Genomic DNA, 17,038 nt, shown 5'->3' with positions numbered 1-17,038 from the left:
AGGCGCTTGTTTTTAAACAGGTTGCTGATTGGGAAAGGAGTCATTTTCACTGCAAGAGAGTAGGATCCTTTAAAATATACTGTGTGTTCTCTAAACAAATAGTTGCAACAGGGTATAGTGCTGGTGATGACTCAAATAATAATAATAATAATAATAATAACAACAACAACAACAACAAACTGCTGCTGCTGCTGCTGCTGCTACTACGACAACGACGTCTTTGTTGTCTTTTTGGCACCTACTGAAGACCTTCCTATTTCAACAAGCGTTTTAAGTAGAAACCTTATCCCAGTCTGCATCTCTATTATGATTGTTTTTAAGATGTTTTTAAAGATGTTTTGTTTTTAAGATTTTTAAAAACATGTTTTTAGTGTTTTATCACCTCTGGACTGTAGCAGCAATATTCGAGAGCGCATGGTGCTTCTTAGAGTAAAGATTCCTGCTCTGCTTACAAGTGAAACTGCCAACCCAGGGGAAACAGATGGCTTTTAATAAAGGGTTTGATAAGTTCACGGTCTATCTATGTTAAAAAACATGATGCTCTGGTGAACATATGCTAGGAACATTCACATGCCTTGATTGATGGCTTCTCGGGGAATCTGGTTGGCCACTCTTGCAGACGTAATGATAAGCCTCAGCAGCATATTCACGAATTGTTAGATAATTTATTATTTATTATTAGATTTCCATCTTGCTCTTTGTCCCAGTAGGAGCCCAATACAACAGCATCTCATAATATATGGAAATACCCCTCTAAGTGCACAGTGACTTAGACATAGCACACACCAGACTTCAACGGTTGGAATCAATGCAATTAGTTAACTGACTCATTTCACCTGAGCAGTTTAACACGGTTGCCCTCTCCTTCAGGGAACAGATTTTGGTATCAAAGGCTATTAATCAGACAGCGATTAAGGAGGGCAGTGTCAGATCACACCGCTGTGGCCTACTTACACAACAAGGCAATCCCAGGGTAATTTGCCAATGACTTCTACGAGAACTCTTGATCATTGCCTGAGGGAGCCCAAATAATTAGAGACAGGGATATTTTGAATTATGGGATTGCATTCAACCAAGAAAGAGAACTTAAATAACTTTCCTAAAAATGAGATAAACTCAAAGAAAAGTTGATACAGTGTACAGACACATACATACATGCACAATTTCAATGAGAATATTAAAAAGAGTTCCCCTTTTCTCCATATGGCAAACTGTGGATAGTCTGGCTACTTCCTACATCAGTGGGGGACAATGAAAGAACATCATGGAGTCACCCTATAGTAATTACATAAAAACAGGGCACTGAAGGTTAAAGGTCCTTCTAGGCTCCCCATAATCCCAGTTGCAGCAAGGCAACGTAAATTGCAACATGTGTTATTTATTCCTAACATTTTAAAATGACACCTTCATCCAAAACATGGCTTTCAGGGTAATGCACATATACATAAAACATCAATAAGTCAATAAAAATTTTAAAAAATCAAAACAACAAATTTTAAGAGATAATGAACTAAACAAAATGCTTATTCAACCACCCAAGACCATATAGTAAAATGTTAAAAGCCTTGGGCAAATAAAAACTTCTTAAGCTGGCACTGAAAAGAACACAAAAACTGGAGAGGCTCCCGCTGAAAAGGTCCCAATGCAACTCACCTCCTGATGGAACTCTGGGAAGTTCCAGATCTCAAATTTTTAGCCCAGCTCATCTGCCACCAGGAACCTGTTGCTCTTTGCGCCCTGCAGAAGTTCCCTTTTCTCTTGGTCACCAGCCAACATTTTGAAAAGTGGAGGCAGCGGCCACTGGTGTTTGTTTAGATGCACAATTATGACTTCATGTCAATAAGGCATTTCCCTACTTGTTACGCTCCCATTATATGAACAGTCCTTAAAATTATGAATGGCCGGAAACACTTGAGTTAAGCATGCACTGAAATACCCCATTAAAATAAACTGAGCTTAAACCAGACTGGACTGTGCCCATTATTACTGTGACCCGAGACAAATGGTTGGTGTATGTATATCACTGTCAACTAACCCACTCAGCATCTCAGCCAATGAGGGGAGAGGCAGGCATGGCTGGGGGGCGGGGCGGGGGAGAGAGGCAGAGATGGACAACAGACAAGACAACAGATGCTTACATTTGGTGCCTATATCTGACTCCCCATGACCTCATGGTACACTGTACCCAGCAGTAAGGTGGTGCTCTTGCTAAATGCCAGGTTGGTATGTAATAAGACCATGCTCATTCGTGACTTAATGGTGGATGAGGGTGCTGACCTGGTAAGCATTACTGAGCCCTGAGTGGGGGAGATGGGTGGGCCAGAATTTACCCCGCTCTGCCCCCAAGAGCTCAGTGCAGCACCAACCCAAGCTAGAGGGCTGGAGAGTTGGGAGTGCCGTGGTTCACCAGAGTTCGTTCTCCCTGACCGGGAAACCTGTCTGTCTTAGAGTGGGAACAGGGGCCTGAATCTGACACTGGGTCTTAAAAGAGAGATTAGGGATTCTGTTCCTGCCCCACCCACCCAGCTGCCCCCCACCTTTCCTGACTGAACTGGCAGAGGCAATCTTGAGCATAGTATTGAAGAAATCCTGGAGAATAGCTCTGTGTGGCTTTCGCATTCATGCCAAGGCTGCCACTGGATTACCTCTCATTGTCATGGACCAACCTACAGAAGAGGACATACTGACTGTTGACCTGATCCTTGCTCCAAGTAGGGAGAGAGGTGGTATCTGGGTGACTCCATTGCCATGGTCCAACCACCTCCTGGTGAAGTTCTGACATTTGGCAGTTAACACCCTTGGCAAGGCTGAGGGACGAATTAAGATGGCCCATCCTTGGAGACTTATGGATCCTGATGGATTCCTGAATGCTCTGGAGGACTTTCCAATGGATAGAACAGATGTACCTGTTGAGGCTCTCTTCTCGCTTTCGAGTGGTGAGATATGGAGGGCTAATTGACGTGATTGCACTCTAGTGCTGTGGACCCCACAATGCCCCCTGGTATTCTAGGGAGTTGCAAGTGATGAAATGATGAAATAGGCTGGACGACGTTTAGAGTGCTGGTGGTGTAGATCTTGCTCTGAGGCTGACCGAGCACTTGTTAGAACACATAATTGCACCTTCCTTGTGTCTTCATAAGGGCAGTGAAGATGTCCTACTTCATGGCCTCTATTGTGTCCTCCAGTTACCATCCAGCAGAATGTTTCTGGTTTGTCTGGAATCTGCTCTCACCTGCTGGCAATGAAGGCCCGCTGTGACCATTTGGCCCATCATTTTTAAGTTAAAGTTGTTTGACTCCGCAATGATTTAGATGCTACTGTTGTGGTTACAGTTCCAGCAGATGTGTCCAATGCTATGTCTTCTCCAACTCTGTGGGATGAATTTATGAGGTCTGATGTTGTGGACATGGTGCTTTCAGGGATATGCCCGATTACATGGCCTTCTCAATCCCTGCCCTTCATGGTTGGTGAGGTCAAGCCATGTGTGTTTGTGTTGATTGGGTGGGTCCAGGGAGTGGTGAATGCTTCCTTGCATGGAGAGGTGGTGCCTGCTGACTTAAAGGTGTGGCCACTACTGAAAAAGCCAACCCTGGAACCTGGAACCAACTATTGCCCAGTCCCAAACACTTCCTTTCTGGGGAAGAGATTGAGAGGGTTGTGGCAGAAAAATGGCAGACATTCCTGGCTGAGACTGATTTTCTGGATCTGTGCTAGTCTGGGTTCAGGCCTGGGTTTGGGACTGAATCAGCCTTGGCCAACCTGATGGATGACCTTTATAGAGAGAAGGACAGCGCAACCTTCAGTCCCTTCTGCTCAGTCTCTCAGCGGCTTTTGATACCACTGACCATGGTATCCTTCTGGAGTGGCTCTGAGGGATGGGTATTGGTGGCACTGTATAGCAGTGGCTCCCTTCTTACGTGCAGGGTCCAGTCCAGAAAGTAGCACTGGGAGAATGGTGTTTATGTTACGGGATGCAACAGGGCACTATTTTATCCCCAATGCTATTCAACACCTGTGTGAAGCTGTTGGGAGCAATTATTAGGAGTTTTGAGCACGATGTCTTCAGTATGCTGATGATACCCAACTCTGTTTCTCCATTACATCTGTGTCAGGAGAGGCTCTGCAAGCCCTGGGCTGGTGCCTGGATGCAGTGGTGGACCGGATGAGGGTCAGTAAACTGAGCTTGAATCCTGGAAAGACAAAGGCCTTGTGGGTGGGTGTTTACCCTGTCTGGAAGATAGGTCAACCGCCTGTTCTGGATAGGGTTGCACTCTCTCTGAAGGAGCAGGTATGCAGACTGGGGATACTTCATCATCCATCACTGTCATGAGAGGGCCACGTGACTGCTGTGGCTAAGAGTGCCTTCTACCAGCTTTGGCTGGTATGCCAGCTGCAACCATTCCTGGACTGGGATGGCCTGACCACAGAGGTCCGTGCATTGGTAACCTCAAGATTCAATTACTATAATGTGCTTCACATGGGGCTGCCCCCGTATCTTGTCCAGAAGCTGCAGCTGGTGCAGAATGCAGCAGCTGGACTGCCGACAGGAGCCGGCTACTGGCAACGTGTTATTCCACTGCTGAGACACTTGCACTGATTGCCCATTTGCTCCTGGGCCAGATTCACCCACAGAGCCCTACACATTTTGGGCCCAAAGTAACCTCAGGGCCACCTGATTCCTCATGCTCCACCTCAATCTCTTCTGCTGGTTCCCCTGAGTTTTGGTTGGCCTTCACTAGGGACTGACTGAGCCTTTGGTGTGGCCCTGCCCTACCAGTGCAGGGTGGGCAGAAGACATCTCAGCCTTCTTTCATAAGTCTTGTGAAAACTATATTGTTTAGACAGGCCTTGGCAACATGAAGTTTCCCTTTCAACCAGTCCGTATTTACTGATGTCTTAAATGATGCTTTTATGGATACTATTTGCTGGTTTTATTTTTATACGTAGTGTACTGCGTTAATATACTTTTATGATAGGATGGATTATAAATATGTAAATGAATAAATAAATTTATTTATTAGGTTTTTATATCCACCCATCAATATTACCTTTCCTGAGTAGCTTACAACAAAATATTAAGAACACAGTATGATGATGATGATAATAAAAGATACCAAAAAACCTCATTATATAGAGGTAGTATAAAATAGCTTAAAGCCTGGATTTAAAGCACAGTTAAAAGGCTTGTGGCAACACACACCCATCCGCACAAGCAACGCTTCCATTTGCTTTTAGTTCCTGCTGCTGATATCTGTGCAATGCCTGCCTCTCTCAGCTAATGCATTTGAGTTATTACAAAGGAGGCCAGAATGCATCGATGCTCCTAATAACATTATACCTTCTCATTCAATTACTGTTGATTACAAGCCTATTTTTTTTTCTTTGAGAGGAGAACCTGAGTTGCTCCTGATTGTTGCTAATTTCCTTTGACAGAGGTGGAGTTCACCTCCAGTTTCCACTAGGGGGAGCTAAAACCACTGCGAATGCAACATGTTGGCACTTCCAGTGAAATCAGTGGGAAATTAGCATACAATTGTCCTATTAAACTGCGACAGTGCATGCATTTCAAATTGCTAGTTTCCCGCTCTTTCCCCCTTTTGCCCTTTCTAATGAAAGCCTCCTTCCATCACATTATTTTCTGACCATCTCATACACAGCGGAAACCCAAGGATGCAAGACAGAACCGAAAACTAAAGCAAAGCTTAAGCAAGATGTTCATCAACAGGTGATGGGGAGGACTGTGCCAGATTCACACCTGCTCTTTCGGAACTTTGTTTCTGTCATGCTGTGGTCCCCTTTGTTGGTGGAACGACACTGTAGGCTCGAGATCCCCAACTGATGCCTGCCAGATCTCTCCTCAACCCCAGCATGGCGAATGGGCAGAGGCGATGGGAGTTGTAATCCAACACCATCTGGAGGGTCCTTGGTTGGAGGAGGCTGCTGGAGAGTAGGCCCATGAAAAGGCAACAGAGAGGTGGCCCTGTGTGCAGCGGCAGGTTTTATTTATTTATTTAATTATACTTGTATACCGCCCCATAGCCGAAGCTCTCTGAGCAGTTTACAGTAACTAAAAACATTAAAACAAATACAATTTAAAACAGATCTTATAAAAACAATTTAAAACACAATTTTAAAAATTTAAACAGTATAAAACACATGCTAAAATGCCTGGGAGAAGAGGAAAGTCTCGACCTGGCGCCGAAAAGGTAACAGTGTTGGCGCCGGCGAACCTCATCAGGAAGATCATTCCATAATTTGGGGGCCACCACTGAGAAGGCCCTTTCCCTTGTTGCCATCCTCCGAGCTTCCCTTGGAGTAGGCACCTGGAGGAGGGCCTTTGATCTTGAACGTAGTGTACGGGTGGGTTCGTATCGGGAGAGGCGTTCCATCAGGTATTGTGGTCCCAAGCCGTGTAAGGCTTTTATAGGTCAAAACCAGCACCTTGAATCAAGCTCGGAAACATACAGGCAGCCAGTGCAAGCAGGCCAGAATCGGTTTTATATGTTCGGACCGTCTGGTCCCTGTTTTGGACGCTGTGGCTTGACACTCTGAGTGCAAAAGGCCAGCTGGCCCTTTGCTCCTTCCCACAGAAGCTACTCCCTTTCCTTGTTGTTGCTGAGCCCAGACCCTCTCGCATTGGTGAAAGGGTCCCTTCCTTTCTTTCCTTAAGGCTAAGCCTCGTTCCAACATGATATACAAAGCCACTTGGCTAAGAGTTAAACAAGGAGCCGCTGCCTCGCCATGTAACGCATCAAGTTGTATGGAGAACTGCTTATGAGTAATATTAACAGCTTAATGAGCTGTTAATGAGGCACTCAGTCAGCTGCTTCAACTTGCAGTATGAATCCAGAGCAAATTATCTCCCTGCTTCTTTGCCTTACCAATGGAGAATGAAGGGCAGCCAATAAACCTATCCGGCACACATCTCAATTTGGACAGAGTTTCTCAGAGTATTGTTTTAAGAGCACCTCCTCCGTGAGGGAGATCAAATCGATCTGACAGCAGAATGTGGAGTTTCAAAAAAGTTATCCCCCCCCCCCAAGCGTGGTTCCATTTCTGACACTGGCCTGCAGCCGTGTCATTTTGAAATGCTGGCATTTCGAAGGGGTGATGGGGCGGCTGTGGGCCACCTGGCCAGGACGATGACAACGGTGATGATGTATCTGACCGAGCCGTGGCTTCCCTCTGCCGTCTTGAACAATTGTGTCACCCCATCAAATGGAGCAAAAAATTATGAAAACCAAAGCAAAGAAAAAAGTGGGTTGGCGCAGAAGAAACAATGGTAGCTTACCTGAGCCTTTACATTTACTGCTAGCATTATCTAAGGCTGTTCTACAGTATTCCAAAAAATTAACACAGCACACTACTACCAAAAGGTGAAAAGTTGGATTTATTGCCTTTATGTATGTTTGTATCTATATTCACCTTATCTGCACAACTTATTATTTATTTATTAGATTTATATCCCGCCCTTCCTCCCAGTAGGAGCCCAGGGCGGCAACGTGTGTAATGTTAACTGTATTTGGCTGTTTCACAAAATTCAGAATATTTTTTTTGCAAGAACTGGGACAGAAGAAACGGTGTGGGGGGAAAGACTTTTTTGAGAAAGGATGAAATCCTGCTCCAACATTGGCTTCAGTGGGATTTGAGTAGCCTAACCCAGGATTGTGGGCCAGGAGAATTGGTGGGCACCTTGCGGAGGGGTGGCAACAGAGGGATTTGCATGCAGTGTCCAGCCATCTGGCTTCCTTGCTAAAGGCCCATGGTCTTCTAGAAAGCAAGGGCATCTGCAGGGGGGCAGTTGCCAGCCCCTATTAAGAATTATCCTCAGATTTCTTTCTTTTTAAAGAGTAAGCTTCTAGCATTCTTTTCTTCTCTCTCTTTTGTTGGAAACTACCTTGCTCCCCCCTTTCAATGCTTCACCTCCTGCAGGTGCCCATGCTACATTTCCCATCCCTTTCCTCAGGCTTTCTCCATGAATGTTTCAAAAAGAAAAAGGCGAGATTCTCAGGAAACAAAATTCTGTGCTGGATCCAAAGGCTTTGTGCAGCACAGACATGCCCAAGAGAGGACTGAAGAATCAACAGCACCCAGCATATTGTGGCATACAAAATAGTCTCATTCCTCTCCCTCCGCAAAAAAATAATCAAAAAAATCCAGGGCCATTTTTCCTGCTGCAGCTGTTAGGAGAACGGAGCCTTCTGAGATGTGCAACCAGAGCTTTGAATACAGGTGGGAAAACAGCTGATATAAAATAAGAGATTCAGCCATTCCTGAGGACGTATGTGTTAGCCACCAGCAGGGAAGTGATGGGAAATAATTACCGTTAACAGTGGGAAGAGAGGTCTGCTGTTGGTGCCCTCAGAACATGACTGCAGAAATGTATTTGAGGCCTGGATGGGGGATGAAAATTAGAGGCACAGCCCCTCAGTAGAGATACCTCTGCTTACCTCCTTCAGTTTGTAGTGAAGAACTTCCTACAGCCTCCAAAGAACAGTGCAGGCAAGAGGCAGGCCTTCCCAAAAGCGGAGAGACAGCCATGAGGAGGAATCAGTGAAAGAAGCAGCTTCCATCAGGACCACTCTCTTTCCACACTTCCTCCCATCACTAAAGCTGCCATCAAAGTTTACAATTTCTTTTGAAAATTAAAATGCGGGATGGATATATAGTTTTTTTTTCACCCATGATGGTTGCCAGTGTCAATGATACGTGTCATTCTTGCTGCCTTCTTCCAACAGAGGATTTATCGCTTTTAAATGTTTTTTCCCCCTTGTGTGTTTCACTAGCCTGTTCCACCTTATGCAAACATGCCTGCTTCAAACACGACTTCTCCCGTTGGATCAGGTGTAGGGAACCTTTGGCCTTCCAGATGTTGCTGAACTCCACTCCCACTGTCCCTGGTGGCCAATGACCACACTTGCTGGGGCTAGTGGGAGTTGTAGCTCAGCAATGCCAGGAGGGCAAAGGGTCCCTGCGCCTGGGTTGGATTCTCCGCAAAGGAGCTCTCACAGAATCATAGAATGATAGAAGAGTAGAGTTGGAAGGGGCCTACAAGGCCATCCAGTCCAACCCCCTGCGCAATGCAGGAATCCAAATCAAAGCATTCCCGACAGGTGCCTGTCCAGCTGCCTCTTGAAGGCCTCCAGTGTCGGAGAGCCCACGACCTCTCCAGGTAATTGCGGGGTGGCAGAGGCCCAGCAGAGCCGTGAAGCTCAGGAAGGAGTGCAGGGTTGTACTCTCCGCTTCTGCTTTATTCGCCTTCTCAAGCGAGGGGCAGTCTTTGATTTCTGTCACTGTCCGCAATACCACCGCCGGGTAGCTACAAGCTGGTGCTCCTGACAAGCCAGGGGCTCCATCCCATTCAAGGGGAAGCATTGGGAGGGGGGATCTGGGGCAAGGCTGCCACCGGCCTTGTTGCTACTCTAGCCAAAGCTGCAGCCCTGGCAGCGGGACCGTCACCAGGTTTGTCCAAACGAAAAGGGTGGAGGTGACCAAAGGGGAAGGGTCAAGCATGTAGCTGAGGGGGGGGGGCTGGGAGAGGCTTGCCCCTCCTCCTTTTTTGCCCCCACTCCTGCTTTTTGTGTGTGTCCTCCAGAACCTTTAGGCAGACGACGGGCCTGAGTTGTGTTGCTCCCTTTAGAATTTCTCTGTTTCTGTTATTTGCCAAGCCCAGTCTCAATGAAATAAACCCCTTGCGGGCGCCCATGGGTGTCAAATGTTGCTGTAAGCCTCCTGAGGAGGCCATGCCGTGGTGGTGGTGCGAGAGGTGTTTCTTCCCCAGTTTCTTAGTCTTGAGGCCTCATCCTCCCATGCAGGTGGGTAGGCCCATGCAGAGTGCGCCGGTGCTTGCCGACACAGCAGCATTCAGTGTGCCATCACAAACTCTATAGATCTGCAAGGCACTGGGGGTCTTGAGCAGGGTCCTCTGGCAGCAGGGCTCAGCTGCCGTCCTCCTTGCATCACTGGGGCAGCTCCCCAGATAGTGGGAGTTTCTGGCCTGATCTTTGCAGTGCTGCAGCAACACCCACATAGCGGTCAGTGTGCACCCAGTTACACCAGGTGACCTGAGGACCCAATGGAGGCCCGACTGGCTCCATATAATCATTGCTCCAGAGTTGGCTCCTCAGTCTAAGGGAAGCTGCCTCCTCTGGAACTTGCCCACTAGCCTACCTTAGACCAGGGACAGCCAATGTGATGCCCTCCAGATGCTGGATGCCATCTGCCCCAGCAATCATGGCCAATTAGTCAGAGAGGTGAAAGGAGTTGTAGTCCAACAACATTTGAAGGTCACCGTGTTGGCTACCCCTGACTTAGACCATGTCATCTAAGTCCTCTGGATCATTGTCTGCCTGAACTGGAATTTGACCACCCACCAGTCCTAGAGTCTGCAGTCTGATGCTGCGCTTGGCTGAGGTGTGACAGAATTCCAGCAGAAACCTCATTATACCTTTCATTTTCTGTTGCTGCTGGTGAAGTACTTCAATGAAGACCAGATCCAGGAGCTGGTGAAGGTCATATTCCTCAAAGGCAAGCTCCCAGGTTACCTTGTTCAGCCTTTCCCAGGCTCTGGATCCCTAGATGTTGCTGGACTGCAGTTCACATCATTCCTGATGTTGGGGCTGATGGGAGTTGTAGTCCAGCAACTTCTGGGGACCCAAAGGTTGGGAACGGCTGCTGTACCCATCCTTACTATTCACGTGCCCTATTAACACCACAAAGTTTCCACCGACAAAGTAGATTCTGCTCAATATATGCTGGGTTATCTCTCCATTGTCAAATTTCACAGGCAGAAGACAGGACAGCAACAAAAATATAATACTGTCAGCTCAATAGTAAGAACTGCCCCAGAGCATCCAGAGAGCACAGGCGCCCTGATTAATTTATAGAGTTTTAGGAAAAGGTAACAGAACATTACAGCGATGTTTGAAATGAAAAGGTCAGGAAGAGCTAATAGCTTATCCAAGGCCCAAGACATCTCGAATTTAATGAAACTGTAATGAAAACAATTCTGGAATTTGAAATGAAACCTTTGCATGTTAAATATGAAATATTCGGGGAACAGAGATGGAAGCAGATTGAGTCATATTAGCTGGGGCACAGGTTAGATCTGACTCAGGGACCTCCCTCAGCAAGACAGCAAGGAGTGCAGAGCACCAAAATAAGCTTATCCTGAAAAAAGGGAGCCCACATTTAGAGATCTGGCTTATACAGCCTTGGCCAACTTGACACCCTCCAAATGTTTTAGGCTGTACCTTCCATCAATCCCAGACAGCACAACCAGGCTGGCCGGGGGTGGTGGAAGTTGCCGTCGAAAACAGCCAGAGTGCAGCAAGTGGGCAAAGTGGGCCTGATGTGTGAACACTTGTGTTATGGTATTTTGGCCGCTGCGCTGGGCCTCTGCGGTCTGTGCCCACCAAGGTGAACACAGTTCTCCAGCCACGCACTGGCCAACTAAGAGGGCTTGGGTGGGCCTCCTGTTGCTTCTGCCTGCCTGAGACTGTGAAAACAGGGAAATGGTCAAACACCTGTAAGGTTGTTGTTACTGTTATTAGTAGCAGTTTTTCCTTTTTTATATTCCACCCTTCCTCTCAATAGAGCCCAGGGCAGGGAACAACATAATAACAAGCACAGCAATTGTATACGATAATTAAAAACATAAAAAAACCACAACTAAAATATTAGTGTTATAGCAGCACAATAACGCTATTAAGACCCATGTCCATGTCTCACTGGTCCCCCACCCCCAATGCCCACACATTCAACATCTCTTCAGAGGCACCTATATGAAGAAAGCAGCACATGCATAGGGACCCCTTTACAGACATCCTGCTGAATGTATGGGGTCTGTAAGGGTGACCACTAGACCTGCCCATCCCATATGTAAACGAAATGCATGGGGGGGTAATCTCTGTGAAGGCACAGAAAAGGGTTGGAAGGGACAGTCAGTTGTTATAGCTGGGAGCACATGTCAACTCTTAAGGCTGGGACATTTCTGCTCAGCTCCCAGCTCTGGTCAAGCTTATCTATGCACTGAAAATGGTATTTGTAAAAAAATGAACCTCAGGATAATATGCCATTCGTTCAGGACCAGCTAGCAAATGCTGCGCCTGCTTCCACAGAATACCCTCCGGTATACTTTGTGCTAAAAAAAGAATTACAAATCTGCACTCAGGCAATCCAGATTCTGCACCAAGGAAAGCTGGATTCCACAACAGGGATACACAGTGATGGCTGGTCCCCGCTGGGACTGGTAGGGCGGAAGACAGGGAGCCCAAACAGTAGGCGGAGCCAGAGACATTGACAGGCGGAGCCGAGTCATTCTAGTTGTGTCCCTATCCTCCTCCTCCTCTATTTATTTATTTAGTCCATTCTGCTTATATTTAAATACAACTCTAAGCGGTGTACAACAAGTCAAAACATCTTAAAACAACAACTACAACAAACAATCAATAAAATACAGTTAACTGAACAAAACACCCTCTTTAGTATCAACATAATATAAACATTGCAAGTAAAATAAACTCCTTGCTGAGTTCTGCCAGGGGAACCCTGAGACGAAGAAGGAGGAAGTGGACAGCCAAGGCCACCCCCCTGGACTAGTTCAAAGTAAGAAGGCAGGCAGGTGAGGGTGAGAGCAGACTGAGGTGGGTGTGGCAGTGCCCTGTTTGCCAGCCTCCACTGCATATATTATCCACATTGAGAGAATTTGTGAGATTCCTCTTATCTTGTATGGTAATCATTAGTGACTTGCATAACTTATTCTGGTTTAGGTAGTCCTGGGAGGGGCAAAGAGCCAAAGCTAAAATCCTGCCCTCCCCCCCCCCCAGGGAGGGATTTCCTGAGATTTCAGGAAAAATTGTCCACACATTTTCAAACTGATTTCTGCACCCATAAGGGCTAGAAACTTGCTTTTTTAATACAATGGAAGCTAAGACTCTCAGGAAAGTGAACACTGTGTTTCTTTTGTACCATTTTAAATAGACTTGGTCTGGGACATTGGCTGCTGCCACCTCCACTATGGGCACCCTTAGAGTTCTTACCATCCAACAAATCGAGCTGTTGGGAACTTTTTGTCAAGTCTATTTTATATGATTTTATCAGCCAGTTTTCTTACCTGCCTCACCGACAAAGACTTCCACGGGGGCACTGGCAGGACTCTCCCCAACGATATTGTACGCCGTCATCACAACTTCATATCTCTTGTACTTGGTCAGCTCTAGAAATGCAAATGACGGGGTTACAAACTAAGCAGCATCTTTAACATCCCGTTGACAAGTTCTCCATAGGCAAGAAGTAAGATGAGCAAACTAAGACGAGTCTAGGTCCCATTTACTCCGATATTCTAGATTCAGTTGGATCTACAGGAGGAAACGCTATTTCGCTTGAGTATGTTCAACTGTCGAGGCTTCCCCCCAAAGAATGAGTGGGAACTCTACTGTGGGGAAGATGTTGAGAATCCCCTTTTAGAGAAGCCTAGCTCACCTCACAGAGCTACAGTGCCCGGAGGTTGGGCCGCAGCTCAGCGATGACGCATTTGCCTTGCGTGCAGAAAGTCCAGACTCCATCCCCAATGGCTGCATCTCCAGGTAGGACTGGCCCCGGAGAGTTGCTGCCACTCAGGATAGACAGCACTGAGCAGACGTGCCAGTGGTCTGACTCAGCTTCCTAAGAGTTCTCTCAGAAGAGAAAAGGACCATTAAAATGACCAGGAGTTTGTAGCCCCTTCCCTATAAGGAGCGGCTAAAGCATCTGTCTTAGTTGTCTTCTTCAGTTAGAAAGAAGGTGGCTGAAGTGGAGAGACAGGCTATGCATGGGCTGGAGAAAGTTATATACGGCTAGAGTTCATGTTCAGCCACTGAATGGGATTGTAATAGACTCAGGGCAGACCAAACGAACACAGGATGTGATGATGGCCACTAACTTAATTGACTTAATTGGGGGGTGGGGAAAGGCTAGAGAAATCCACGGAGGATAAAGCTGTCAGTGGCTACTCATCATGATGGACACATACAAGCGTCATTTTAGAAAATGCCGTTGTGCTGATGCCCTGCTTGTGGGCTTCCCACCGGGGCATCTGACTGGCCATTGTGGGGAACAAGGCTTGATGAGATGGACCTCTGGTCAAATCCAGCTGGGCTCTTTTTATGAGAGAGAATGACTATTGTATCAATAAAGCAGATGTTCCTTCTATATTAGAGTTGTGCCAACATTTCTTACCTGTATTTTATCTATTTTTATCTATTTTAATTTTTGTGTGTGAATGATTTTATGGTGAGCTGTCCAGAATGCCCTGTTTTAGGGTAGAAAGGGGGGATAGAGATGTTTTAAATAAATAAAATTTAAATAAATTCCTCAGAATAATTTTTTTTCTGAGGAAATTTCTGAGATCTTTTCGTTTTCTCAACCCCCTAGAAAAAGAGGGCCACTTTGCTGAATCTCCCCCCCCCCAAACACATACAATGCCCTGGAATGATGAGTGATGTGGGAGATGGAAAATGGCGGAGGGGGCGCTCACACAGCTTCTGTTGTCTGCAGTGACAGCCTCCTCCCTGCAAAAAAGGAGAAAGATAGCAGCTGTGCTCTGAGAAATAGTTGCAGAACTTCTCCTCTCCCTGGAGAAATGATTCCTGCCCCCGGCCATTTCTCTGCCCGCAAACAGAGGCCAGATGGGCACAGTTGGACTCTGTATGTCATGTAAGAGTCAGCAAGGGGGTCCAAATCCTAGTCATGCTTAAGGTGCACCCACAGCAGAGCCCATGATGATCCACCCCCAGAAGCTCTGGGTCTAAAGCAACTGTCAGAGAGTAAGTTGTGCGCTTGGAAACTCAAAAGTCTTATTTGGAGGAGGAGGAGGAGGAGGAAGGGTGTGTGTCAATGTATGTGTGTGTGTAGCTTGAATGCTGAACACGCAACACCAAGAGAAACTCTGGAAATCACCAGCTTTGCGTTTGTCCACTGGGCAACCATTTCAGAGGTAAAACACATGGATGAGCATTGACAGATGCAGGAAAGGGATGGTAGCAGGAAGAAATGGGGAGAATGCAAGGGGCGGAGACACCCTGGCCTCAGTGTCATTAAGGAGCAAAAACATGGCAGGAAGGAGGCAGGAAGAAATCCTTGTCCGTTCCATGACAGAGACCTGCAGATACTTGTGGTCCTCGGAGTTACATATTCAAATCAGGCCGCCTATCTTAAGGAGGACATTGAGCATCTGCAGAGCCCACCGGCGAAACACAGCCAGGCAGCTGGGCTGGACATGTCTTGTAACTGTGCAAGCGTCACTCTCAAGCTCCCTACTGGCATATCAGGTTTCCCTGCAACCAGCGAGTTACCTTTCAACTTCAGCATCGCTGGGAGTCACAAGCAGGCCACTGCTCTAGGAAAGGCTCCAGGAGTTTAATAACGAGCCCTTCCAATTTCAGATTTCCTGAAGTATTTACAAGTATTCTGCCCATGTGTCTGAGTCAGAGACCAGTGTGTTGCCTGCTGATTTTAGGTGGCCGAGACAGCTGATAATAATCTGATTTACTGCTTAAATATTGCCAGCATAATATATTATAGGAAATGGACATTTTTATGGACTTTCAAACTCCTGCCAGTTCATACATAAGAGCATTGGTTTTTGGGTTTTTTTGCTGTTGAAAGGCACATGACACATTTCAAAGCCAATGTGCAAGAAAATGGTATTGTGGCATGCCACAAAATCAAAGGCTCTGGAGCAGCAGCATGGAAATCAAAACAAGTTGCCTAGTGGAAGGAGTTCGTGAAAGTTCATGAGGACTAGGAGTGAGAGTTTTCAGTGGGTGCTAAAAGAAATGGAGAATCTGAGCTGGGATTATGGGGGAAGGCTGAGGTTAAGAGTGAAGCATCTCCCCAGCACCGCCACTGAACCCAGGAAGGCAGGACCCTGAGTTTGAACTCAGCATTATGTTGCTGCTTGCAGTGAGAGAGGGAGAACAGATGTGTAAGGTATCATGGTGCCATACTGTGGCCTGCTTCTCCAGCAGAATCATCTTCAGCCTTAGAGCACTGGGAACTAAAGTGATCTGAAATATTTTCTCCTGCATTTATAATTACTCTGCACTGATTTTAGCTCAACTTTGCTACATTGCCCGGCTTCAATATGGGTTTTTGTTGCATTGAGCGCTGAAGTAGGAGCTTTGAAAGCCTAGTGCAGATATCATGCTTGGATTCAGCGAGCCTAGGGGTGCCCAGAGAGTGTTAGGCACTCAGGCAGAAGCTTCAGTGCGGTGGGTTAGGCTCTATTCTATTCTTACCTGAGCCTAAAGTTTTGCAGGGCCCCAAGTGCAGCAGATACACTGGGAAAGACAAGGAGATGTAGGATGTGTGTGATCATATCCGCTTGGTGAGTATGCAGGTGGCAGACCTTCTCAGCTCTACTCCAAGGCCAGAGCAAAGGCACGCCTCGCAGAAACATCCTCGCCTGAAAGCAACTGTCCTTTGAAACTGTCTAACCGTATTTTGCGCCTTTTCAACAGGACAAATTTCTGAGCTCCACAACATCCCTTCTAATTTAGTGCCGTCTTTGCAGGGACGCCTGAACATTCCCAGCATTCAGGAAATAATGATGTAGAGGCACTAAGATGAAACCCTCTGATGGCATCAGAAATAGGGAACAAGTCAGGATGAACAAATCAGTTAGTTTGGGTTTTTCTCAGATTCACATTTTCCCAATCTTAAGTTCAGTTTGCCCTATTTTCACATCAGTTTTTGAAGGCTTCATGCAAAAATAGGCATTTTTCCTAGCAATTTTCCTAATACAATGCATTTTTGTATTTTATTTTCACTAAAATACACATTTTTGTGTGCATGCTTACCAAAGATACGTATTTTTCTATGCATTTCTGTTGCTGTACTGCATTGCAAAATTTGGAGAAGTGTGAATTTCAAAGTGTAGCTGCAATTCATTTCAGTTTGCAGGTCGGTTTAGAAAGAGTGAATTTGGTAGGTTTACGTTAAAATGTGAACCAAACAAATCCCTCTCCCAACCCTAGAAACAAACACATATACCAGTTTG

General features: G+C 46.3%; 1 protein-coding gene across 8 annotated transcripts in view; it reads right to left on the bottom strand.

Annotated features, from left to right (window-relative positions):
- Positions 1–17,038, bottom strand: part of SDK1 (sidekick cell adhesion molecule 1) — a 681,727-nt gene that overhangs the window by 50,215 nt on the left and 614,474 nt on the right. For all 8 annotated transcript variants that reach the window (XM_061599424.1, XM_061599427.1, XM_061599426.1 and 5 more), the window contains one exon: positions 13,115–13,216. In XM_061599424.1, the coding sequence (XP_061455408.1) occupies positions 13,115–13,216 (102 nt within the window). The remainder of the gene's footprint in view (positions 1–13,114; positions 13,217–17,038) is intronic.

Source organism: Rhineura floridana, chromosome 17 (genome assembly GCF_030035675.1).
Source record: "Rhineura floridana isolate rRhiFlo1 chromosome 17, rRhiFlo1.hap2, whole genome shotgun sequence".
Taxonomy (NCBI): Eukaryota; Metazoa; Chordata; class Lepidosauria; order Squamata; family Rhineuridae; genus Rhineura; species Rhineura floridana.
This window is presented reverse-complemented; position numbering and strand designations above follow the sequence as displayed.